The sequence below is a fragment of the Coturnix japonica genome, chromosome 15 (genome assembly GCF_054131305.1).
Source record: "Coturnix japonica strain WE chromosome 15, WE-NBRP24, whole genome shotgun sequence".
Taxonomy (NCBI): Eukaryota; Metazoa; Chordata; class Aves; order Galliformes; family Phasianidae; genus Coturnix; species Coturnix japonica.
Genome location: NC_140677.1, coordinates 11,471,117 through 11,497,660, shown reverse-complemented (window position 1 = coordinate 11,497,660; position 26,544 = coordinate 11,471,117). Strand labels below are relative to the sequence as shown.

The window sequence follows — 26,544 nt, the reverse complement described above, 5'->3', positions numbered from 1 at the left end:
TACTGTTTAATCTATTACACAAACACTTAAGTATCTTTTCTTGTTTAAAAATAAGAAGTGGAAGTATTTTGCACTTACCTAAATTGCCATCAGGGTAAATTACTTTAAATGAAGAAAGAATGATGATAACATCCAAAATGAAATTGAAGTCTGCAAGCATGCATGTATCTCTTAACAGAGAAGTATTGAAAATAATATGAAGAAAGCAGGAGACAACAGTACAGTGACAAACAGAAAATAAAACAAATGAACATGTGGAAAACATTGAATTTAAAAATAGCTTAAAGCATACTTCCATGGGTCACAAATACTATATTGTAGTAGTGAAATAGAATATATCATTTACTGTCTCTGTCTCTTCTTTTACAATGCAGGTTAATGACAAGTTTCCTTTGTACAACATGCCATGCATCAGAAAGCAAAGTAAGTATGGTTTATCATTTTTATTAGATAACATATGCTAGTCTGGCAAAGGTTTTACTACGAATACAGTTTAATACAAAGAATGGAAACATTTCGAAATGTTTTAGCATATTTTCTTTTAGTTTTCTACTTAAATACTTGTCACAAATTAAAAATGAAGAGCATGAAAAATATTATTGACTCACAACTCTGATTTATGAATATTCACTCCCTTATCTGCTGATTAAATTCATATATTTTATCAGCTCTCTTAAGCATCAATGAGTTATTAATACTGCTACAGATGCATAAAAATTACTTCAAGGAATAATTCTGTATTCAAACCTATGCGTCTCTCAGAGGAACTGTTAAGTATCCTTTTTGTCCTTTCTCCTCTCACTAATTAAAACTCCTGCAGTATCAGGGCAGGAATTAAACTTCAAAGGAAAATCAAAATTTATAATATGCTTTCAAAGAAAACATTAAACATTTTAACATTACCTGTTTTTCTGTAAAGCAATAAAATAAAAAGGATCAAACTCACCATTTATATCCAACATCATCATATAAACACATCACAAAAGAAAAATAGCCACTGTCCACTGTGTGCAGTGACTCAAATTTGTATTAATTTCATAGTATTAAACAAAGACATTTATAAGCTGGGATAGGGGCCATTATTTTATGCAACTCAGCATATAGTTTATTTAAATGACAGCATAGTAAATCTAATTCAGTTTTTAAAAAGTCATAAAAACAGCATGTTAACTGATAAAAATTAATTCATGATAAAAGAACCAGCCAAGTAAAAGGGATAAGTTTTGGGGGGGATTTTGGATACTCAAGAAACAATCTTAGGAATTAATTCTGTTGATATGTTTTGTGTCACCCAGTTTTGCATGTCCTTCCACTACCACACATTCTAACATTCTCCTGTCTGGAAAAGCCCGAGGGGTGCCATATTCAGAAGTTGTGGCTGTCACATGAAGTTCCCACTGACCAGAAAAAGGAAAACACCACTTCCATCTTTATGAAATGTAGAAAGATCCAGAAAACTTCATGTCAGTGAGCCTCACTTCTGTTCATGGAAATACCATGGAACAGATCCTCCTGAAAGCTATGTTAGGGCACACTCAAGAAGAAGATCTGTGACAGCCAACACGGAGTCATCAAGATCAGATCATGCCTCACTAACCTGGTGGCCTTCTATGGTAGAGTGAAGGCATCAGTATATTGCGTCATCTACCTGGACTTCTGCAAGGCCTTTCGTATGGTATTGACTCAGCTTTCAAGATTAGAAAGGTTAATCAGCAAAGCTTCTGAAAGAACCTCCAACAAATATGCTTATAATACCTGCTCTAGCAGCATCCTAGTTCATCCATTATAAATTCATTACCTTGTACTATCAGTCTAAACATTCTACTTATACAAGAAAATACATTTGTTCACTTATAGAATTCCTGATCAAGACCCTGATTGCTATCATTCAGGATGAAATTTGTTAGTTCCACAGCATGTCACGTAACTAAAAGTTGAAAAGTTTGGTAAGTAATGATAATCATAAGCTCAGAGAAGTATATGAAAAAAATCAGTTGCTGCTGTCTGCCAGCCAGTGAAGAAGTTTAGATTGGGAATCTGGAAGTGATAGAAACACAGGATTGTGTTTTTGTCTGGGGAAAGTTAACAGATGGTCTGAAAGGGAGCAATTTTAAATAAGACCAGCAGCCAAGAAGTATGTGGAGAAAGAAATATGGTAATTTTTTATCTACTCAATGCCACTGTTTTATATAATTTTGTGAAGTAAAATAGTCTCATGAAGTATGACAATACAGCTTTAACATTTTTATAGTTTTGGGAAAAGATTATTGTGTTGCAAATAGAAGTATTTGAAGTACATATTTACAAGACAGACTTTTTCTAAGACAGATCTCTGAAGCACAGCTGAAAATACCACTTCAACTTTATTCTGTAACATGAAGAATCTTAAAGATTTCATTTGGGAATTTGAAATCACACCTTCTTTTAACTTTAAAAAATAAGATAAAATCTAGAGAGCTAAATCCCTATACAGTTCATACAAAATATGCTTCTTGGTGTTTGTTTATACTTTTAGATAAACGGTTCATTCACCTCTTCAGAAAATGTTGCAAAGTGTCCTTAGACAGTTACCAAAAAAAAATAGTCTTGAAAAAACAAAAAGTACATAGTACTGTGGTGACAAATGATGGCTCCCTTTGGCTATAATGCAATAAATAAATAAAAGCTGCACAAAGGAAACTGTAAGCTGCATTTAGATTCTAAGTCCTTTTCTACTGCTTAGCAGCCAAATGCACACAGAACATAAAATCTTGTTATTGTCAAATCTGATCCAATATTGTAAGTAAAATATCAAGTACTTAATTGTGAATTAACAGAAAGAAACTTTCAGAACTACTTACCTGATTTTCTTCATGCGAAACTCTCATTTGCTCTTTAAGAACTGACATTCTGGCTGCTTCTTCCTTCCTCAACACTCTTTCTTTCTTTAATTCAGGACTCCAGAAAGTTTTGATGCTATTCATGGAGGATCCCAACTTGCTGTCTTTAATGTCTAGTTCTTTTCTGAGAAGATCATTCTCCCTCTGTAGTTCCTTAAGCTGAGCCTGCAGGTCTAACATAGTACTATCTCTAACCTGTCTCAGCATAGAAGGAACCTGATGGTGATGATGGTGTGAAGATGTGGTCAGACCTCCATGTTGATCAGTGTAAGAAAGGACATCTGTGTGGGACAGTCCAGCTGAAGCAATATTAGGACTGCTTCCCATAGCTGTGACTCGACCACCATACACAGCTCGATTTGTAGCCCTTCCAAGAGTCATTGTGCCCTTTGGGAAAGTAGTAGAAGCTACACCTTCATGGTCACTCAGATACATTGGTCCAGATGTTGCATAGGCTGCATTAAGGGACTGGATGTTCTCCATTGATAACGTCTTACCTGTTCCTCCTCCTCCTCCACTACTTGTTCGCCTATGGCCCAGGCGAGGAGATCTTGGCAAACGAGGAGACCTGGAGGGACTTCCTTCTAAGTTGCTGATTGTTCTTGCACTTCCGTACATCTTTCTTCTACTTTGAGGTACTGTTTAGTAAGAAACTAGTAAGACTAAAGTTGAGTATTAAATTTATAATCCCAGCTAGAAATATTGGCAGTTTCACTGCATTCTTCCAGTAGGCAAAAATCCTTCTGATTCAGATACCTGTGAACGACAAAGATATAACAAAATAAGAAAGTTTTCCCTTTTGTCTTAGAAAATAATTTCACAGTGAAGAAAGTTCAGAGCATATAGGTTAACTACTTAAGCAACTACTCTGAAATTAAGCTGTATAATACATTCTGTATTTGGGATGACAGATTAAAAAGCATTTTTAAACAAGAGGGAAAAAATGCTCATTTCTTTCTTGTAAAAAATATCCTCATATTTTGACTTACTGTAACAAGCTTTATGTTGCATTATGGAACCAAAAAAGCATTTCAGCAGGTAAGTGGAATGATATTAGACTTAAGCGACTGACCAGAAAGAATTACATAAAGGAGAACACAATAACTGCTGTTGGCAGTATGGACTACTAAAAACAAGTATTCCATTTTCAAAAGGCTGCTTAAAACAAGGAAGTTATTTTATATAGATACATATATAAATACATAAAGAGGTATTTAGAAGAAAACAATGTTCTGATAGCTCAGATTCAACAACTGAAAACACTATAGGAAGAAAAATTAACAAAACGAAGCTAATTTGAATGAATATTTCCTCCTAAACTATTACAGTGCAGTATTACAATACATTCTCTATTGAATGAAGTAATGGCTTGCTAGTATTTGTTATTAATCAGCTTCTCAAGAAAAGGTTACATGGCAGTCATCTAGGTTTTCATTTACAAAAGGAGTGCCTGACAGATAGCTTTCTTTTTTTCCCCTTATACATGTCATGTTACTTTTGACAGAACTATCTTCATAACTTATTTAAACAGATAGATTTGGATCAAATATTCTTACTGTTTTCATACAAAGTACCATTACTGTACATGAAATGGATTGTATTAATTTAATTGGTGCTCATTAACCAAATCTGGTATCATTTATTTTACAGATAATTGGAAGAGGAGCAATGGTTGGATCCATTTAAATCCAGTAATCTTCAACCACTCCCTCAAAGTATCCTCTTTACCTATAGATACATTATTTGCTAAATATCTGATACAAAATATCTGTCCTGCAAGTGAACAACATCAGCATGAAACACTAATGCAGATTCTACTGATGGCAGCAAACAAGAAGCATGCCCAGTTCTCACCTGATCCTCTGGTTATCCCACAGGGTTTATATTAACTCTAAGAATTGTTTTGTATATTTTGTATATTGATGAATTGTATATTTTCATCACATTTGACAATCAACAAAGTGTTTAATTATTGTTATGTGTCTAGCTGAAATGTTTTATTTAATTGATTCAATTATTATTACATATTAGTAGCCATCCTGCAAATTTTCACCTCTTTACCAAAAGGTATATCAAAAGCCAGGAAATTCTCAAAATATATGAAAGCTGTGAAAGCCTGTGTCACTATACTCCTGATGGCTGCTCTAAATTAGGTTTAGAGCATTCAAATTTCTCCTTTATCCCATCACCTGCATTCTGCAGACAATAACATCATGGATTCAACATTATCTAAACACTTAAAACTTGGACACTGTTTTATTTGACTTTTAAGTATTCTGTATATGTACACAGATATAAAACAGCATTTAATATTATACTACAGTAAAATCTATCACATTTCATGTGCTTCCCAAAAGCATTACTTATATGTTTTGTCGAAGTATGGTTTCCTTGATATATTGTCACAGAACCCAATAATTTTTTTTCAGTTATTAAGTATTCCTAGACTTTTCCCACAAAAAAAGGTGAATTTTGTCAAAGATGTCACCAAGTTCAAAGTAAGAATTTTCTGTATAACGTCTGTCAAAAATGTGCACTGTAACTCAACCTCAGAACAGACCAGGAGCTGTTTTGCCCACTTTCTAAACACTGTGAATCATGACGATAGAGAAAATAGAATGGAAAGTCGATCTTTACAGTTAAAGGCTTGAGGTGTCAGAATAGATTTTTAATGGAACTATGACATTCGTTCTTCATTCACCTCTCAAAACTCACAATATTTTATTACATCCCGTGTCCCTTATGATCGATGTTAGGTCTAAATAGTGTAGCAGTCTGAGATGAGATGTTCAATTCCACATGTAGCCACAAAACACACACAATTCTCACCAGTTTCTCATGAAAGTTCTTATAAACAGGCAAGTGCTAGACAGCGTAGCTATTCCACTGCAGATTTTATGGAAAACACCATTTGTATAAAGTCACCAGTAAAGAAGCACAGGGCAAGAGACAACAAAACGCTTAAAACTTTACTCATCAGATACTACCACGACAAAAACACCATATGACCAAGCATTGACATTGCACCCAGGAAGCAGACTACTAAAACTAGATCTTAGCTGCAAAGAAATCATTTTTCATGAAAATTTTTCATAAAAACTTGTTTGTTTTTTTCCTTCTTTTTCCTTTTGGTGGTGATGATGGTAGTTGTGTTATTTTTGTTAGGTTTGGGTTGGTTGGATTTTTTTTATTTATTTTGTTTAAACTATGGCAAAAGGTTCCTGTTTCCTTATCTTCAATTGAAAATTTATGTTTCAACTTGGAACTAGCTTCTGACATTGCATCAGTATAACTTTGTTTATACGGTCCTCAAAGGCAGGCATAGCAGCACCAGAGTGATTGCCATAATGTAGATAATGTAATATTAAAAATAAATAAAAAAATCCTGGCAGTTTATGCTTAGAAAGCTCAGGCCCCAATTAGAGTTTCTATGTCTCTTCTGGCCAGAGGCACCAAGTCAGCAGGAAGTCTGGATATTAGCCAAATACTTAATAGCTTTGTACAACTACTTGCCAATACTCACATTCAGCCAAGGTCTCAAACATTTGTAATACTGATGAAAGCTTTAGGAGAACCTTCCCCTTACAGCTGTCCTCCCCAAATAATACAGACTGACAGCTCAGTGCAGAAATATCAGATTGATAATTTCATACACTCAGTGGCTTCCAAACTGCCCCAAAACCATTTAATCATATACAGCTCCCAAAATATAAACTGAAAACAACAAAATAGAAGAACTAAGAGATGATGCAGAAGATGCATTCTATGATAGAATTCATCTCACGTTCTGAAGTACCACATAAAGCAGAAGACTCGCAGAAAAAAAGTTCTGTTCCATAAATTTAAAAGTTCTGACAAACAACGTGTGTATGTATATATATACACACATTAAAACTCTTATCACAACAAACAGCAGAGCTGTACACAACAGCCAAGGTAAATACACATGTATTTAAAGCAGTGATCAAAAGGCTGAGACATTTCTGGCAGATCATTTTAGATTACCTTGGTAGCTAACTGCTTTAAAAGGAGCTTAACACATCTTCCAAAAAAATTCTTTTTTTTTTTTTTTTTTTTTGCATGCTTTTTATCATCTGTGATGGTTTGGGGAAGAAAAAAAGAAAAAGCAATCTGACGCAAACTATGTATGGAGAATGTTTTTAAATGTGCATATCCTTTCTTTAACTGGAGCAGTACAGCACTTTTTATTTCAGTCAAGTAAGAAAAAAATGGACAAAGTGCTGGTTCATACGGTGGCTCTTTCAAGACACTTATTGTTTTTATCAAAAAGGGAAACGTATTTTTCTCTGCCTATCGCTATCAGACTGATGAAATTGTTTGTTTTTCTCCCCACTTTTCTAATCATAGGAAATAGTGTCACAACTCTTCCCATTATTCTACTACTCCTGAGAAGTTTGAAAAATAATAAATACATGACATTAAAAGTAATGTCATCTTCATTTAGGTTCCTTTTATTTATCAATAAGCATTAATTTCACTACTTTATCTTGTAGTCAGCTAATGACTAAAACAGCGCACTTAATTTAGCTCAAGTTTCTATTTTATAATTGTGTAAAAGAAGGTAAAGAAAATCTGGGGTAAGGGGTGGAAAAAATACAAAACTTAAGTCAGAAATAACGTACATATATATATACGCACACACACTTTAAACAGCCAAGCTTCCTTTTCTCAGCAGAAATCACATTTGCCTTAGAGCAGCCCAAGAGCAGCAAGTAGGTCACTTCATATTGCTAACTTTCTATCTGGTCCACACTTCCACTTTGTACGTGAGCAAAGAAATCTGAATCCTTGACAAAGAGAATTAAACCTTTAATTTTTCATGTAACCTTTTGCATTTGTTTTTCCCCACTTACACAGAACTAATGGAGCCCATTGGGAGCATAAATAACACCTTTTAAAGAGAATATTACTGCAGTTGTATGATGACAGAACAATATAACACACAAGAAAGGACATTAGGCAAAATATTACTCCAAATATTTGGGAACGAGGAACCAGCATGGAGAGCTGCTGTGCTGCTCCATTTAGACCTTGCAGAAAGAGCTCATTGAATTCAGATGATGAAAAGACCAACTTCAATCTTCAAAATGATACAAATAAGATCTTCAGAAAAGTTACACTTCAAAAAGAAAATTTAATATACCTATGCTTACATTACTTCTCATGAAAGCTTTTGTAAGCAGAATCACATAAAACATCACCTAGTATCTTTCTTTCCCTTTGCTATATATACACTCACTAACAAGGTTGTAAATGATCAACAGTAGAAGACACAAATGACTCAATCAGGAATGACAGAAGCAGAGTAACAATATTGAATTTTTCCTTACTAATTAAGTATGCAACAGATCAGAAGAATCAGAAGTATTAATAATGGCAAGCACCCATAAATAAACAGAAAGGAACTAAGGTCACAGTGGCAGAATATGGACAAAAACCTAAGTCTGTTCCCACAGCAGCAAGTATCTATACTGTCAACATTCATTCCAATACTCTGAAACATAAGGCTGTTTATTTGATAACATACATATACTACAAACACTAAATGCACTTTAAAGGCAGCAATTAATTTGTCATAGGAATAAAGGAATAAACCTGAAAATAATTTACAAAGAAATTGATTGAATTTATAACTAAACAGGTAGGTTTTCCTAATTTCATTTTGGGTATGTTTATTAATATTGACATTCACATTAATGTAAAACTTTCCATTCTAAGACGAATTTCTTAGAAATAGCCAGAGATGCTTCTACACGATGGATTGTTTTCAATTGAATTTGTTAAGGTTTCTCACTTGAATGTTATTAAAGACAGCGTTACAAATGTTACGCATTTACAGGATAAAGCTGTGGGGTTTTGTTTGTTTGTTTTATAAATACAAAACTCCCTTTTTCAAAAGAAAACACAGAATAGTCATAGGACCAGCTAATAAGACTACCACATAACTTCCTGTGTTTTCTACAGAATTAGATAATAGTGAATTCTTAAATATTGGGAGATAGGTCAAATTCACCAGTCTGCACTTTACATTTCTTGGGTCTGAGAGTAGTGTTACGCATATTGACTTCTACTGTAAATAAAATTATCTATTTGTGCATCCAGCATTCTTCAAAGCCATGAGAAGATAAAAACATAATGAACATCTCTCTTCTTCTCACCAGGATGGAAGGGTACACACTTTTTATGATCACACCCAAAAAATGAAACTGGCTGTGCCCCAACCACATTAGATCAAAGTCCTCCGAAGGAATGTAGGCTCTATAGGTGATGCATGTGGTTTACGACATTACCACTCATTCAGCACAAAGTCAGCCCCCCAGAACTGTTTGAAAGCAATTCACTTCTACAAGTCTCTTTTTCTTTATTCCCAGGAAAGGCTAAAAACCATTTCCCAGCCACTTCTGGCTGCTAACAACTTCACATGACCTCATGTTCCACCTTTGCACTGACACTGAACCCTTAGTCAAGCATAATCGTGCCAATTCACAAGTGCAAGCGAGAAGTCATTCCAGGCTTCTGCTGTGAACATCTCACTCTGATGACAAATGCTACCACAACTGCTTTTCTTAAGGAAAAAAATTAAGGAGAACCAAATCACCTAAGTAGATTTTAAATGAGGCCTGTGAATGAGATATATAAATGAAAGCCAAGGCAGATAACTGCCAGTACTTAACCACCAAAAACCAGCATGCTTCATAAAGCAAAGTTCGCCTTCCAGAGAGTCATCTGAGAGCAACAGTGTCTCATGCATGAAAAAGCAATCATGCTTTTCCATGTCATGTTTGTCCACTAACCCAAGTTGTTCAAAGACACAGACTGTAAGAACCAAAATTTCAACAGATACTTTGAGGAAAAGAATGTACTAAAGTGTTTAAATCCAAATTCATGTGATCACAGAAGTACAGCCTACGCCTTTGTATTAAAAATAAAGGATTCAGACTCTGCATATGTCACAGACATAATGAAATAAACAAATCAGCAAACCACCTGTAAATTAATTTTATTAACCATGAGAAGTGCTTAGTTAACAATACTGAAAAGTGAAGCAGCAGCAGAACAGCCTCCAACACAATCAAACTTCTATGTGACAAGAAGGAATCCATTTTGGGGAATTAAGAGTACTAAGGTCTCCAAATCCATTTAATTTGTTAATTTCTGTGAATAGACAATCCAAATAGATGCCAAATAGGAGAGCTGTGTCTGGACACAATAAGCCTCCATTAGAAATAGGAATTAATCAACTAAGAGTGTTCTGTTAGCCTCTCAAAGTTGGTAGTATAGTATGGCCAATTAAAACCAATTGGCACCATTTAAACCAAGCGAATGACTTAACAGAAGGGAAAGCGTTCCACATATTACCAATGTTCTGTGTGATCGGCTAAACCAAATTTAGCAACAGCACCAATTTTCCTATACTTCTTTGACACCCTTAGAAAAAGATTGCACGTTATAGACAGCTAGGCAGTCATTAGCTGAGTTTGCATACACTGCTTTCTCTAGCGATTTCCTGTCAGACTGTGAAAGTGAGTTTTTAAGCTACCCTTACTGTGGTCTAGAAAACTGATGTCACCTTTCAAAAACCTGATCCTAAAACTTCCCAGACAAAATATAGGCTTTTCTAAACACCCAAAACATAATATGGTCTCACATACCCAATCACCTCAAATTCTAAGACACGTTAAATATGCAAACCTAAAAATAGAAATCGTGACACTACAGTTCCCTCTCATTATTGCTACAAATTAGAGATCATAGTGTTATTAAACCTTCTGAACACGTCCACTTCAAAGCCTGCACTTGCAATATCATGCAGGAATTCTAGGTTCTCTAACAGAACCTTGTTCAGAGAAGTGCCAAGACATTTTGCTACTGCTCTCCTCTGGGTCAGAGCTCAGCACCTGTCAGCCTCTTGTTGAGGATGTTACAAGCACTGCAAAACAAAAGCTGACTATTTAAGGCATTTTAAAGCCAAGTATTTCAAAACCACCATCACTAAATGAACCGTAATATTTCTCTAAAATGAAAGCAATATTAAAACTGAAATACCAGACTACAAACATTTATTCATGAAAGATATGCATGTTTTCCCATACAAAAACACTGGATATCTTTGTTTATAAGCTTTCTTGGTTGCCACAAATAGCCCACATCATTCACCTAGGAAACGAGTTCAGCTGAAAGGAGGAGGAGTGGGTAATGATGAGAGAAGCCACACCTTGCATATGGAAAGCATCAAACAGTCATAAATCTCACTATTTATTATGATTGAAGTGTAATCTTAATATAAATCATTACATTTAAAGAAGTGCAATCCATTAAAAACAAAGTGCTTTGGGAAAAGGTTAAATTGATGTTTCAACTGATCTGCATTTGGATTTTCTTGTATCACCCTGAAGAAAAAACCATGTCCAGTTCATCTAGAGAATTTTACAGCTTATTTTTCCATTTCTCAGCTCTCTTTTGGTCAGTTACAATCCTCAAAAAAGAAGATATATTCTCATTTTACTTTAAATTAATTCTTGCACTTTTTCCTGGACTTTGTGAAAAATAAGATAGTACAAACACTGTGAAATAAGTTGAGAAACCCTCATTATTGATAAGTGCATATAAGACTACCAAAGAAAACAGCAACTGGTAAACTTATTTTGAAGCAACCATAAACCTGGAGAAAACAAATAGAACATCACAAATAAAAGAGCAGCTGCGTTACAAAAATATTGCAATGCCAGAACAGTTTTCTGAGGTGAATCTAAATAAACATCTCCATGCATCCTACAATCTAAATTTAACTGAAGCAAAAAGAATAACAACTGCATCATAGTGGATAAAAATGTAATAAACACCATAAGAGATACAGGTGGAAGAGCATATGTTGCCTTGGAAGTCATACACTGGCTGGTTGCCTCGCCCTCTTTAAGGGTGAACTACCCACACTTCTCTGTTAGTCATCCCTAAAAGGTCTGCAAGAATCATCTTCCCAAAGTGAGAAAATCACCCTGAGCAATCCCTTACAAAAACATGCCTGGAAAATAGCTACTTCTCTAAAGGTTTCACTCCAAGATGGCTGAATGAGCTCATTCGATATTTTGCTTTTAAGAATATTGGCCACTCCCTTCCCACCTACAGCCCCCGGAGCGTGCAAAAGATAGGAGACTACTAGCATGAATAATTACACCTTATGCTATTGTTCATCATAATCTCATCCAGCATTTGACTGGCAGTGAGTAAGGTGAGCTGAGGAACTCATAGGAGAGAGAAGTGGTGAGATGGGTCTTTTCCAAAGGGAGTCGAGAGCTCGATACTTTAATAATGAACTCTACCACTAACTGCTGGGAGATAAGAAGAGACCTGTGCTCAGGAAGAGCAAAGAAATAAACAGTTCTTAATGCAAGGAATCAATTTCACCCACCTTCATGCTGAGCCCCACCACCTAAACCAGGACCTACAGGAGGGTAATGGCAGCTGAGCTGGCTGCCGGAGCACGCTTTGCCCAGCGCAGTAACAGCCTTTCTCACCTCAGCAGCACCTCCAAAAGCACGTGGTGCCCCAGCCGCCTCCTGCAGCCGGTACTTTTAGCACCTACTCTCATGTGACAACACCACAATAATGGCGAGGTTCCTCCAAAGCACCGAGGAGATCTGGAGCTCCCACTCACGCATCCAATACGAAGCCGAGCCTTGCGTTTTGAATTGCTACAGTTAAAACTACAAGAAACCTTCCACCGCATACAACGGAACTGAAGTAACTTACCACCACAAGCTCCGCGCGTGCAAAAGCAGATCTTAAAAAGGCATCTTTTCCCTTTCGCGTTCAAGAAATGAGGACAGGGGCAACAAAAACCCTTCGTTCTCCCACAGGGCAGGTGAAGAAAACACCCCCGACCCCAGCAGCGAGCAGGGAGCTGCTTGACTCCGTGCAACCAGCACGGTGACCCCGTGCAGCAGCCTCGGGGCGTTGAGCAAATCTAAGCACCGGCCTCCGCCCTGGAGCAGCGCTGGGAGCGGGGCGTTCCCTCCAGGCACGCAGGGAGGAGCGAAGCGGCCGCTGCTTCCCGGCCCTGATGCGGGTGCTGGAGAGAGCGGGGCTGTCCGCTCTTCCTCCTCTTCGCAGGCGGCTCGTGTGAGTCAGGTAGATAAAGGGAGCCTCTCTCCCAAGGGGTGGCGGGGCACGGGGTAGTGCTTTATCTTATTAAAATGCAAGGGAATGTTCCCAGCAGATTGATACAGGGGTCCCAGTGAGGCGCTGTCTGCGGGGAGCAGAGGCAGGGAGCCGGGACGGTGGTCGTGAAGGGAAGGGGGGGAACATCGCACCTCCCTGCCTGCAGGGCTGGAAAGAGCCTCTGGGGCAGCGCTGGGGGATTGTGTTGAGGAGGGAGGGGAGCGGTAATGTCTCCCTACAGCATCCTCCCTCGGGCGGGCGAGGCGGAGGATCGTCTCCGTCCTCAGTGTCGCCACAGGGAAATGAAATGTCACTTAATGGAGGTGGGGGGGGGGGGACCTTCCCCGCCCTTCGAAGGAGGGGGAGCGGCGGCAGGCAGGGCCTGGGGCCGGCGGGGTTGCCGGGAAGGAGCAGCCGGGGTGTACACAGAGGGGCAAGGGAACGGGAATAGGATGGGAGGAGGGAAAAAGGCAAAAAAAATCCCAAACAAACAAATAGTTCAGTGAAAGCACTGATTTAAAAAGCCGACCAGAAAACTAAGCCTGACAAGTGGGATCTGCCCTCCTCTTGGCTGCAGTTATTGGCTGTGCCTATTTGCAACGAGCTTGTGTCTGCCAGCGCCAAGTGGCCGATAGGGGTGTCCATCAAAAGGGAAATAATCAATTCGCCGCTAAGGGAGTAGATTCCCATCCATCCATCACGGGTTTAGCAGGTAGCCGCCTAAAAATCAATCACACGCTAATAATATGTACATATGTATATGTTAAACACCTCCATCATCTCGCTATCCAGGGCCCTGAACAAAAAATGCATGCGTACCCTCGGTGAATGTGTGCGTGGAATGAATCATTTGCATCACTCTTGTCCTACCTAAAATGATCCTAAAACAAAAAACACACACAGCATCATAAAAGAGCAACCTCTGGAAGTATTCATTAATTATATAACTGCAAAATAACCTCCTGTTTGTTTCTGCCTCGCATTCGCTAAAACAGAAATCTCTCTCATGCCCCCCCCCCCCCCCCCACACACACACACACACAATTTTAAAGCAGCAAACATTACCCAGCATTCACAGATAAAGCCAGGAATTTCCAAAGCCTGGCAATTATATTCTAGAAAACTTTAATAGCAGTAATACTGTTAAATGGAGATCTCACACATATACACACGCACACACAGAAAGGGACTCCTATGGTTGCTTTTAGGTAAAACTGCAAGAAGGGATTCTGGCTGATGGTTCTGTAGGGAGAGGCACTCTCTTAGAAGATGTGCGCTTGGTCCCATTTATTACCGTGTATTTCTGAGGCAATATAAAAAGCCTCTGCAATTTCATTTCCAGTTTCAACTACCAGACAGTTGCAGTAAGCGATATCTAGCAATTGCCTTAATCCCAATCCATTCACAGCGATGCATCACAGCCATATTCTCACTCAAGCTTCTCACCTTTCAAATCGTTGCATCTGTCTTTCGTCCTCACATGGATTTTACAACATCACGTTCAGCTGACATCTCGCTTGCACGGAGGAAGGAGGCAGCAGGGAAAGCCGGGTCCGCCGAGCACACACGGGGAGAGGCAGAGGGACCCCGCTGTTGTTTTGGGGGGGGGGCTGCGTGCTCCTGTCCCTCGTCTTTCTGTCCCCCAGCGAGTGTCCCTCAGTCAGCTGCGAGCCCGGCTGGCTGGGCTGCCAGTCCCTGACTCAACATTCCCAGCATTCCCGAGGATCTGGGCTTCAATAGCACCGGGCCGCCTGCCGCCGGGGGCAGCAGCAAGCGAGATCCGTCAGCAGCAGAACCACGTACCGCAGCTTCCTCAGCCTTCGTCTCTGCCCATTCACTGCACAGCCCTGGGTTCCAGTCCCCACCCTGTAGATGTCTGAAAGGAAAGTGCGTTACTCAGTGTGAGATAGCCTAAAAATACACCTCTTGTCTGCGTAAAGCTGCAGAGGACAAATTGCTTCCTTGTCACTGTTCGCCAAAGGCCAGAAATGCTCAAAGCCAGGTGCTTGAGAACATGGGATCTAAAGTCCATTTACTGCAAGTGCACACGTATATAGGAAAAAGAAATCTAAACCTATATTCTGGCTTACGTGCAAAAGTAATTAAGAAGACATCCATATTAACTTCTATATTAAAAAAGCACAGAGAGATTAGGTGCTATAAAAAGCCTGAAAGCTTTTTTAATTAGAAAACAACAGATTGCATTAAAAATTATTCCTGGGATTGCATATTATTTTTGCATTAAGAGGAGTGGAGGAAACCTTTGTAAAGGTTTGACTTCTCATCATAGGAACTGCTTTTTGCCCCCTTTTCCCCCTCTTCTTCATACTGCATTTTTCCATGAGTTTAGTTGCTCTCTATTATAAGTGAGCCCTCAGTCCTTAGTTTCAATGGAACTTCCTATCCTTCCCTATGAAGTGTTTCACAATGTGTTTTACCTGCCTTTTTGTAACCTCGTTGCTGTTACAATGTTTCTAAAGGGTGCTTCAAAGCTGTTATTATCATACTATAATCTTACTCCTCTCTTGCCGACACATTACTGTGAAAAACAGCTTTAGTGAAATTTCAATTTCAAACTTTGTCAAATGCAATTGATCTCAACAGATCACATGTAAATCTAACAGTCACTTCATTGCTGGATGTGCATTAACCAAAGATAGTTTAAATGTTTTTCTAGTTGTGAATACTTATTCAGAGATGCAACTGTTCGAAACAAAGCTAGAATGCAAATCACAGTAAAAGTACAGTTGTTTTTTGTCTGTTTTCCAAAGGAAGAGATGTAGTCTTGCTGTATCTACATACTGCCATAACAATTACAATATGGGGCAAGTGCTTTTTGTGAGTTCAAAGTAACTTTAAAATACAAACTTCAGCTGCTTTTCAAAGTGACATATTTACCTGAAGAAATTTCTGTTAAAAACATGGAAGTGGTGGATAGAAAAACAGCCCTCGGAGACACCTGAGAAGAGGAAATGTGGTTTTGTATACAAATAATTTAACTTGATCTAAAAAGCAAACAGAAAACTCTCCTTTTTGTTCCTGAACAGTTAGCAAGTCTACATCTGGAAGAAAATGCACAAGCACTATTAAATATGGCTCACCACGCTGAATGCTTCAATGCACAAGTGTCCATTTTCCAAATCTATTGCTTAATTTTGATTTGTTGTGTGATAAGAGTATCTTACAGAGATGTCTCTGCATTGCTAATGCCAGTTCTGCCTCAGTCCTGTAATGATGACAGGACTTTTGTTAGAAGTACTGTCAGTTTCTGATGGTTTTTTAAACACTATGACATCCCATCACTCTCTGCATGAAAAGAGCAAAACATCAGTTTCCGATTCTCTTTTTGTGACTCATTCACTAACAGAGGCCACAGGCCTTGTGATAGTCTGCAAGAACCAAAATAGTTTTAACAAAAGACCAGTAGCGTGTCCACGAATCCCCTTTCCAAGGAATAATCTTTGTTTTACATTAGGGCTGCAACAATATTGTAATGATTGAGGCTCACAATAAAATTTGTAGCAGAATTAATCAAAGCCTCTCTTGGAGTAGTAGACCATCTGTAGGGGCCTGTCAGTATTACTAATGCCAAAGAACAGAATATACCCAGTATGGACAACACCATTTGGTGCAGAGCTCTGAAAAGAAATATTTTGCCAAATTATATTGGAAAATATAATGTGCAGTTCAAGTAAAGGAAAAAAAAAGTACAGCTAAACCATTTATTGCAATAGCAGAAACAAGATCCATTCAACCTCACAGTCACATAATCCAAACTCCTTGATAATTCCCTACACCAAAGACAATACTGGAATCCAAACACAAAGTGCAGGATAATAACAATAATAAACACTTAAGACTGGCCTCTTTGCAGCTGATGAAAGTTCTCATTTCAATTTGATTACAGGAACATCTGTGTTGTCTTTGGTGTCATGATACAGGTGGGTGTCATTAAGCATAAAAAGAAGCAAGCCCAATCAGGTGAGTTAGCTAGCTAACAGTTTCTATTCTCAGATATGCTTTTGGATTATCTACTTTTTTTGCTTTTTGAAAAGTTTTCTGCTTTTAAAATAAATTATTTGTAATTCTTTGTGAGCACACCATACAACCTGAGAAAAGCTCAGAGAAATTAATAGCTGGTTCTTTGTCTATAGAACAGTAAGTTATACCCTAAACAAACAAAATGGATGCAAAATAGAAGTTTTGCAGGCTGCCCTTTTCCTTAGCCTATGATGTACTGATGTGGAAAACACAAAATGTAAAACATATACAGTTCTTCATTGTTATTAAGTTGTTTTAAATTTAAGAAATTCAAACTAATATTAGAAAACATGTAATGTTACTTATTGTCTTTTGTTCCAGTGCCTCCCTTTATTCCTTCCCTATCTCTCTTTTCTTACTAACTGTGAAAACAACACTCCAGCAGCACCTCTGTCTCCCATAGTTTGATGGAAATTCATGTTGTTTAGTGCTTTGTTTCTAAGGGTTTCAAAAGAATTAAAAAATAAAAATAAAAAACACAAGCAAACGTAAATAGAAATGGAGCTCAATCACTTCTGCTGCATAACTGGAAGCAAGCACCTGCAGTTGTGTGCTTCGGAATTTGAGGGAAATGCATTTTGAGCTGTATTCCACTGAGCTTGGTCCTAATGTATTCGTTTGTTCTTCCCCAGTGGCAGACTTGTTTTCAGCTTTCATTTCCTACTACAAAAGCCAAGTAAAGAGCGTAATATAACAGTTTACTTACCTAACTAACAAATAAAAGTTTAAAAGAATTGGAATTGGGCCAAATGCTGCCACTGTATTAATTTGAAAAACTGGATTATTTTCTTACCAAAAAAGGGGGGGAGCTAAAAATGCAGCATGAATAGAAACAATGCAAGGACATGAGAACAATTAGAAGCATGGAGTTCCTGAAACAGAAATAAGAGATATTCAGTCATCAGCCTCTACATTCTGACTGTAAAAAAATGGGAATACATTAGGTAATGCTAGATTAGACTATTATCAGGAAGCATAAACAGCAATTCTGTTTACCCCATATTGCATTATAGGAGAGATAATGGGACAGTAATCAACTTGATAAGATGTAACCACTCATCATGGTCACAAGAAACTGTTAAAGCTTCAACTGACCAGCAAAACTTATCATCACAAGATATAACAAAGATACGCTCTTTAAGTAACATTCCAACAAACTGAATTAAGGAATAGATTTATTTGGAGGAAAAGAGAATAAGTCATGAAGGATCTATTCATATTAAAAGCCAATTCCTTACATTTTTACCTTTGTTTTCTTGAGTTACCTTCATAATGCAAGTACTTCCCAGCTGGAGAGAAGCGCTAGCACTAAAATCTTGAGAGAAGAAAAATTAATGGAATCAATTAACTAATTAACTTTCAGTTAACTCTGGAAGAGAACAAACTCTGTCCTCCAATTTACACTGAAAGTTACAGGTGTTGCACATTACCATGATGTGGTAATCAGAGCTGGAGTGAGCACCTGACCAGTTGCCCCCTGCCTTCCCTCCGCCCACCCCAACAACAAACTAACAGAAACTGCTGAAACAAGGTGCAAAACCATGGGCATGAACTGAATGGCTGAAGTTTGGTAAAGATTGAAACATTACCAAGGAAATAAGAGTAGTCCCAGAATGAGATCAAATTTCTATAGCTTCCCATTAGATCAAGTAAATTAAGGAGAAAAGTGAAAAGAATAAAAAACAGTAGCCAATATTTTTAAATGTAATTTTGTGTGTATTCGTTATACACAGATTCCATTTAGACAACACAAGACTGCAATGTCTAAAGGCACAGACTCAGATATTATAGTTTCTAACTTCCCTTATATACATCTCTAAGTTCCCTCCTGTAACTTTCCAGCCCCCTGCATGTCAACAGAACACTTAAGTCTCCTTCATCTCTAGGCACTTACTGCCCAACCAGAGCCATGAGTTGCTTCTATTCATACACCTTCTCCAGTCCAGGTGGTCATCCCACAGAGATTATGAACTCTGTTTGACTTCTGCTCTTGTTTCCTGGAGACAGACATTGTTCACAGTGTCTTCTTCCACACCCTGTCAAAATTGTTTTTCAGCCTCTATACTGAAGGTAGCCTCGAGCCCTCACACAGGATTGTAGTTATCTATCTATCCTCCACTCCAGTGACTGGACAACTATAATTTTCATTGAAGAAGTCATAAATTCATTGTCCAATTTTCTTATTATTGTAGTCATAAGGTACAAAAGGAGCTCATGTCAGAGTTGTAACACAGAAAAGCTAATGGCCTGTGCCATTCTGACTACTTCATTTATGTTCTGCTCTTTGAAAACTCAAGGGAAGTTGGATATAGAATTAAAGGTATCCTTTTTGTTGCCATAATTAAATATCTATCTGTATTTCTATGACCATTATCTATTATACTGACTTTATGAAATATGGCCAATACGTGAGGATCTAACCTCAGGTGATTATATACACTTATCTTACCAATTCCAAACTAAAAATACAAAGGTCTTTCTCTTTTTTTTTTTTTCCCTCATTTTTATCTCTTAGAACAAGCTCTGTAATTTATGTGTATGCTAACACGATTAAATGTATCTAGCACCACTTTGACATCCAGAGGAAATGACTTAAAATGGATTCATGCTGCTAGAATCTCTTAGCTCCCAAAATAGAGTACTCCCATGTAGATTTGCTATTGGGAACACATTAACTGTGCCAACTTCCTTAACATGCCTTGGAACTGGGAGAAGGGGAGTTTGCCTAGTCCAAAACATGACAGGTTCTGTTTTAAAAGTACAGGCTATTAAGACCCAGTGCCAAGAAGTGCCTCCTGATCCTGGTTGATTTACTAACATAAATGTAACTGTCAGTGAAATTTGGTTGATTCTGAAGGCATTCTTTTCTTCTGCCTACAGATGCATCTAATGAATAAGTCAGTCTCATAATCTTAAATACTTTAATATTGATGATTTCATATGAAGTGCCTTCCTTCATTTAAAAGGGACTCTTAAATCCATAGTTTCACTTGATATTGTCTGGTTTTGCACTCCTCCTCTAAGAGTTTCGCTTTCTTTATTGCTTTATATCCTCACTTTTACATCCTATTCCATGTTATTGTAGAATTTTACGTGTTTCTGAAAGCTGGTTTCTGTGATATATACCAAAGCAAAGTTCACACCATAACACAGTCTGAAGAGTCACTGCCTTTCTTAGCTCACGTACGGAATTGGGTGAACCAGTGCCCAGCAGTTTAATGGTGTTCATTCGGTAAAGTGTGTGCTGTAAATGGACACTCCTGTAGATGCAGTGCATAGATTAGCACTGTGATAGCAAAGATTACAATCACAATTTGTGTTCAAAAAGAAAAGAAGAGAACAAATATTTGCAAGTTAAAATAAACAGGGAGCAATGTTTCCTAATTGTCAGCTTGATATTATATAACATTTCCTTACAAATAGTTACAAAATGGCTGCTTCCTTCTAGTCAGTCTGGCACATCTATTTCTAGTGGATTGCAAATCTAAGCATATGCACTTTGCAGGAATGAATGTGTCTGAGGTATGACTGCAGTGACAGGGAACATAGTTCTCGCAAATTCAAGGACTCTGTTCTCTCTGTTGTTGCTATCTGTCGATAAGCCATTGTTCAGAGAAAAAATCCAAGAGTATGACTATGCCCAATCTCCATTACCCATTTTGTAGGCATTCTCATTGTTTAATTGATTCTGCTGAGGAGAGTCGCTTAAAAGCCCAAGAAAAAAAGAGAGAGAGAGAGAGAGAAACAACAACAACAACGAAACAGGAAGAAGCATTAAACTTACAAGCTTAGAGAAATCACTAATAACTTCATTTTTTCCAAGCAATTTCGGTTGCATATGAAATACACAATGAAAGCAATTCTAATTTCAACAGAGCTTTTCTTTATCTTAGGAACAAAAATTATACAAATCTGCTGGAAAATGACAGAAACTTCAAAACAGAGAGAGCAAACAGTGGAGCCTGTAAACAGCTGTTGCTCTGTCCTTCCTCCACCTTTAAGAATGAAGAAGCACGTGCACTCCTGTCAATCCATTAGCACTGAGTAGAGCAGTACAGATGTAAAAATAAATAAATAAATAAATAAATAAAACAGGAGAAAACCATGATCAATACTGAAACTCTCTCTAGATTTGGAACTCTGTAGTTTACTGATACACTGAGTTTATTAGTGTTTTTCAAGTGGTCTCCTGTTTTGTCAGGAGATTCAGACAGAAAAGCTATTTGAATCTTTCAATGATATCAAAGGATGAAATACATTTAATCCATCCAAGTTTTAAGCGTGTGAAGTAAATAGATATTTTCCAGATCCCACTGGAAAACGATTTCTTACCTGGTGATACTGTATCATATTTCCCATGTCAGGAACTTAGATGTTATTTATGATGGCACTTGTAGACTCCTTCATCACCCTTCTTTGTATAGCAAAAAAGCATTTATGTTCATGCACAGTAAAGTCTCCTATTTGTGTTAGTTCTAGTTCAGCTCTTGTTAGCCTTGTGGATGCTATATTTTTTGTTTTTCTGTATTTCTTCTCTCTGCACTGGGTGACATTTAATGAGGTATTCTCAAAGGGAGAGCAAATCTACTTTGGATAACAACTATAAAAGAGAGTTTTCCTTCCATGTAGGCACTCAAATAAGAACAAGGTTTTAGAAGGCAGCAGGATACTGACTGTTCCAAAAGTATGTCTCTAGTTGTAGAGCATCTGATCCTTTTGATGGGATTCTGTAAGCTATATTCAGGTAACACACTGTGCACTTTGTTAAATTTCATAGCAGCATTTGGCTACCTGGACAAAGAAAAATAAAACTTGTAAATGATCCTTTGGGTTTCATAAAGATCTTCAATTCCTTGTACACATTTTTTCAGTACTACTGGAAGTGATTAAATATTGTAATTGAAGCCTATGATTTAATTAGTCCAAATGCTTCACATAAACACTTGGCTAAAGTAGATGATGAGGTATATTTTCAAATTCCCTTTCAGAAGGTCGCACATATGGCCTTTAGTTTTATCGTTACTTTAATTATACTCAAATTAGAACACTTCAAATCCACAATGTTAGGCTGGATTTGAATGTAGGAAAAAAAGCAGTTTTTATATTAAAAGCTATAGATTTTATTAAGAATCCATGCTAAATATTAATTCCAGATAGTGATAAGCTACTGGAGGATGCAACACATTTAAATACAAAATTTCATTCCTCTCTCCATCTTTATTTCCCCCGGAGAATGAAACGATATTTGAAATTATCTGTCTGTTCACTTAAATGAGTCTTCATTTCTTGTTACAGAGCAGAGATGGTGATTCACACTGTACAGTAAGAAACAAAAATGAAGAAAGAAGATGAGGCTCAAGAAGGATTTCACTTGGCATGGCAGAGGGCACTGAGGAATGTAAGGTGAGTTCAGGTTGTTCATGCTTAAGAACACTAGGTCTTCAAGACCCCTAATCTTTGCTCATTTTTTAACTTTCTTATCATAAGCTTGCCAATACAAAAAGTAAGAAAAAATGCTGATTATATTCTTACTTTCAGGGATCCTATCTGCATTCGATATTTCACAAGTTCTCTGTAAACCAGGACTTTAGGGTACAAAAGGCTATGAATCTCTCCTTCAGGTCCTTTTCAAAAACTGTCCCCATCTCATTAGACATGTAAACCATTCTGGTTGCACTACAGTACAGGTTTTCCTTTTGTTGCCAACCTATATTCTTTGCTCTAGAGCAGACATTTTGTGAGGTGGTTGTTGATTAATTTTCTTAAGACGCTGCAGGTAGTTGATTTTTCATAGTTCTCTTCCTCTTCCCAATTTGTTTGATAAATATAATGCAGCAGCAATAGCAGCCATGGAATTGAATGATGCTATTTGTCGGTTACCTCCTCGTGCGATTAAGTCAGCGGGAGTACAAAAGTATAAAAGAATGCCTTTAAAAGAAGAATAATTTTCTTAAATATTGAGTGATTCTCTTACGATAATACTTGCAATCAGCACTCAGCATGTGCAGCAGCCACATTCTGGAAGATAAAATTGGCTGCTTCAAAGAGTTCAGTATAAAGCAGACGGTTGGGGTACTGTAGTTCTCCTACACTAAGTTATTAAAAGACAAATCACTTATGCTACTGAAGCTCAAACTGAGGTGTTCCAAAATCACAAAGATAGATTATAGAATTGAAAATAGTAAAGATCTACATGCTGCTATTTGAGATTTAAGCTGAGGTTACATCTGTGTCCAGTTGCAGGATCCTCAGTACAGGAGAGACACTGATCTGTTGGAGTGTGTCCAGAATAGGGCCACAAAAATGATCCATGGTTTGGAACAACTCTTCTATGAGGACAGGCTGGGAGAGATGGGGCTGTGCAGCCTGAAGAAGAGAAAGCTTCAAGGTGACCTGACAGCAGTGGAGCTAAAGGAAAGAAGGGAACAGATTGTAGCAGAGTCTCTGATGATAGAGTAAGGAAAAATGGCTTCAAGCTCAAACAGGGTGGGCTTAGGTTAGATTAAGGAAAAACAGTTTTACAGGGAGGGGGGGGGAAGGCACTGGATCAGGTTGCCTGGTGATATGATAGGTGCCCTGTCCCTGCAGACTTTCAAGGCAAGGCTGGATAAGGCCCTGGGCAACCTGATCTAGCTGTGGTGTCCCTGTTCATTGCAAGGGAGTTGGACTAGATGGCCCTCATAGGTTCCTTCCAACTCTAAGGATTCTATGATTCTTTAATTCTAAGAAAATCCATCCATATTAGTTAATATGTATCTTAGGCATTTTTGGAGATCAACTTGAAAACTAGGACACTTTCAGCAGCATGGAAAGGAAGACGTGTAAGTAGAGCTAAATAAAGAAGAAATGAATGTACTGCAATAATTAATTTTTTTATTTGTAGGGGGAAAAAAGTACTTATTGCAATGAAATTATGGTAGTGATTATGAAATCCATATTGGAAGAACATGTGAAAGCTATTAGTGATTAAGTACTTCTTGTAAGCCCAGTTCCTGCAATGGTCAGCACTTTAAATACAGAGATGATTCCTACACCTACCACCTCTGGCTGTCAGTTTTTAATGGAATTTAGTGTATAATATTATCCCTGAAACTGCTGTTTACTTCTTACAATTGAAACCAAAGCAGAGCAGTATCCCAAAGGCTGTGCATTTCCTGTTCTCAGAAACAAGATTGACTATTTCTAGCTACAGTCAGCGTTACTTGCTATTACAGAAACATTGTTAAATGTTAAAAAAACATTTAGTTGTTTAAAATGCTACATTTCCCTATGTTCTTCTTTCCGCTCTTCAAAATACATTATTTTTATGTACTAAATTTGAAGGAAAGCTATCCTAAAATTTTTTATTATCTGAAAGATTATTTCCATTTTTTTTATACCGTCGTACATTTTTGTTACCTAACAAAAGTATAAACAAGGTGAATCTCAGCCACTGACATGATGAAAGATGTTAATTTTGGTGTAATGAATGAGCTGAATGAAGATGGTTGTGGGGAAATAAATGTGCTTCACATACAGTCCATTAGGAATTAAATTCCATGCCATTCAGACTGGGTGAATAGTGTGGCTGGAGATTGCTTATTTTGTCATGGTAAAATTAATTTAAAATTTAAAATAAATAAAGATTGTGCTCTGGAATTAACATGGCAGTTCTACTACTGCTCAAATGAACTGAAAAGTACATTGACACTTCATTTACTAAACAAATTACATTTTTTTTAATTAAGTGGAGCTCCTTTTAGAAAATAATCTTCATTGTTTCAATGAACAGAAACAATTCCATTCATTTCTAAATAAACAGATAACTATGCATCTTTTTTCTAAGTTATTCTTTCTTTTATTCCCATTTATTTATCTTTTTAACATTCAGACCGTACTCTTCTATTTTCTAATGATAGGATCAGCGGGGAAGTAGCTACCTCTTCATATAAAGTACAGTGTTGCTGCTGTTCAGGTTTTGAATCTCTCTTTTTGCTATCCCAGTGTATATTTGATCAATAGTTTATGGGGTATTTACTGAGGTCATCTCAGCTCACTTTAAAAAAGATATCACAGTGACAGAAATGAAGGCATAATCTGATATGTATTAATTAAGGAGCAGCACCAGGTTTGGCATTCCTTATTATCAATACTCACTATCCTACCAGTTCATATATGGTGCTCCATCACAATTCTTTCCATTATGACAGCACAGCTACCTGTATAGTTTCATGGTGAAAATCAGTGAAGTGATCCCCTGAATATTACACCCATTTATCTTCCCAGTTTTTCTCCACTAAGATTTTAGTCAGATCAGTTCTTGGTCCCGTTCAGCCTGTGACTGCATAAAGCACTTCGGCTGGCACACAGAAGAGAACTGCAGTGAATAAAGGTACAAGAATTCCAGTGAATCTTTATATCATTTCCAAGGAACATGTTTCTTTCAGCAAGGTGAAAAATGTGGACTTAGTCGTCCAAGAAAGATTCTCATGTCCAATTAGAACTGGGTGCAACCCTTTTAATTGAAAGTTTAGATGCTGGAAACCAGTATATTTTTATTTATTTCAAAACAAACAAACAAACAAAACCACAAAACAAACAAACAAACAAAAACATTTCAGTGTGCAGATTCATGTAACAAGCCTGATACCCGCTGCTACTCTGCTGGTATAATCATAATCTTTTCACAACTACAATAAACACATTTATGAGTTATTTTTAAACTTCTTGTTTTCCTTTCCAACCTGTTCACGAGTTGCAATTCATGTAAGAATATACCCAAATTATTGTTTATATAAAATATATATCTTTCTTGGAAAAAGGAACAATTCTAATCTAGAGAGTGTTGTCATACAGTTAATAGGATAAGTTAACAGTGTACTCTGAAACAACAGTACTAAATCTAAAAATCAATGAGTAATTTTAGAAAAATATTCTTAAGTATGAGGAGAAAAAGTCCTTTCTCAGAGAAGTAAAACCATTGTTCTTACCTGATCTCTGTGATGATATTCAAGATGGTACTTTAAAAAAAATTTCAAATGGGAGCTTTTAAATCATTTCTACTTTTTTTTCCTTCCTTCTGTCTTATACAGTTGTTGTTAATTAAAGACTCAGCAAAAACTGTAGATCTAGTACCTCAAGCAACAACTAAGCATTTGGATTCATCAGCTGAGAAAAAACAAAACAGCTATTTATTGATTAGCTTAAGGCTTGCATTTTAGGCAGCACTGCCAGTCTGTTCACTCAGATGCCAGTTCCCAGCCATCCTTTGGATGATCTATTATTATTCAGAAGTGGTGTGTCCTAAGAACAGTAGATTGCAACCATGTTTTCTCCTTACCCACAACATGATAAGCATATGTTAGAATTTAGCAACTCCAGTAACAAAAAATGGGCCATAGCAGAGCTTCTACCTATAGCAGAGTTCCTATTGCCAAGTGATTATATCAGTAGGACTCACAGCTTC

At 37.3% G+C, this 26,544-nt stretch overlaps 1 protein-coding gene and 1 long non-coding RNA gene across 27 annotated transcripts in view; one reads left to right on the top strand and one right to left on the bottom strand.

Moving 5' to 3' along the window:
* Nucleotides 1-14,778, bottom strand: part of ERC2 (ELKS/RAB6-interacting/CAST family member 2) — a 360,031-nt gene extending 345,253 nt beyond the window's left edge. For 14 of the 26 annotated variants that reach the window (XM_085516429.1, XM_085516432.1, XM_085516423.1 and 11 more), the window contains exons 1-2: nt 14,505-14,778; nt 2,841-3,635 (exon numbers count right to left, since the gene is read on the bottom strand). In XM_085516429.1, the coding sequence (XP_085372555.1) occupies nt 2,841-3,497 (657 nt within the window). In that variant the 5' untranslated portion in view covers nt 3,498-3,635; nt 14,505-14,778. Of the gene's footprint in view, nt 1-2,840; nt 3,636-12,650; nt 12,903-14,504 lie in introns of those variants that run through there. The other 12 variants (XM_085516424.1, XM_085516435.1, XM_085516426.1 and 9 more) reach the window with 3 other exon arrangements.
* Nucleotides 12,913-24,911, top strand: LOC146758363 (uncharacterized). The gene is made up of 4 exons (XR_014934649.1): nt 12,913-13,028; nt 16,966-17,039; nt 22,395-22,502; nt 23,337-24,911. It is a non-coding gene; the product is annotated as an uncharacterized LOC146758363 (long non-coding RNA).
* Nucleotides 24,912-26,544: the final 1,633 nt, after the last annotated feature.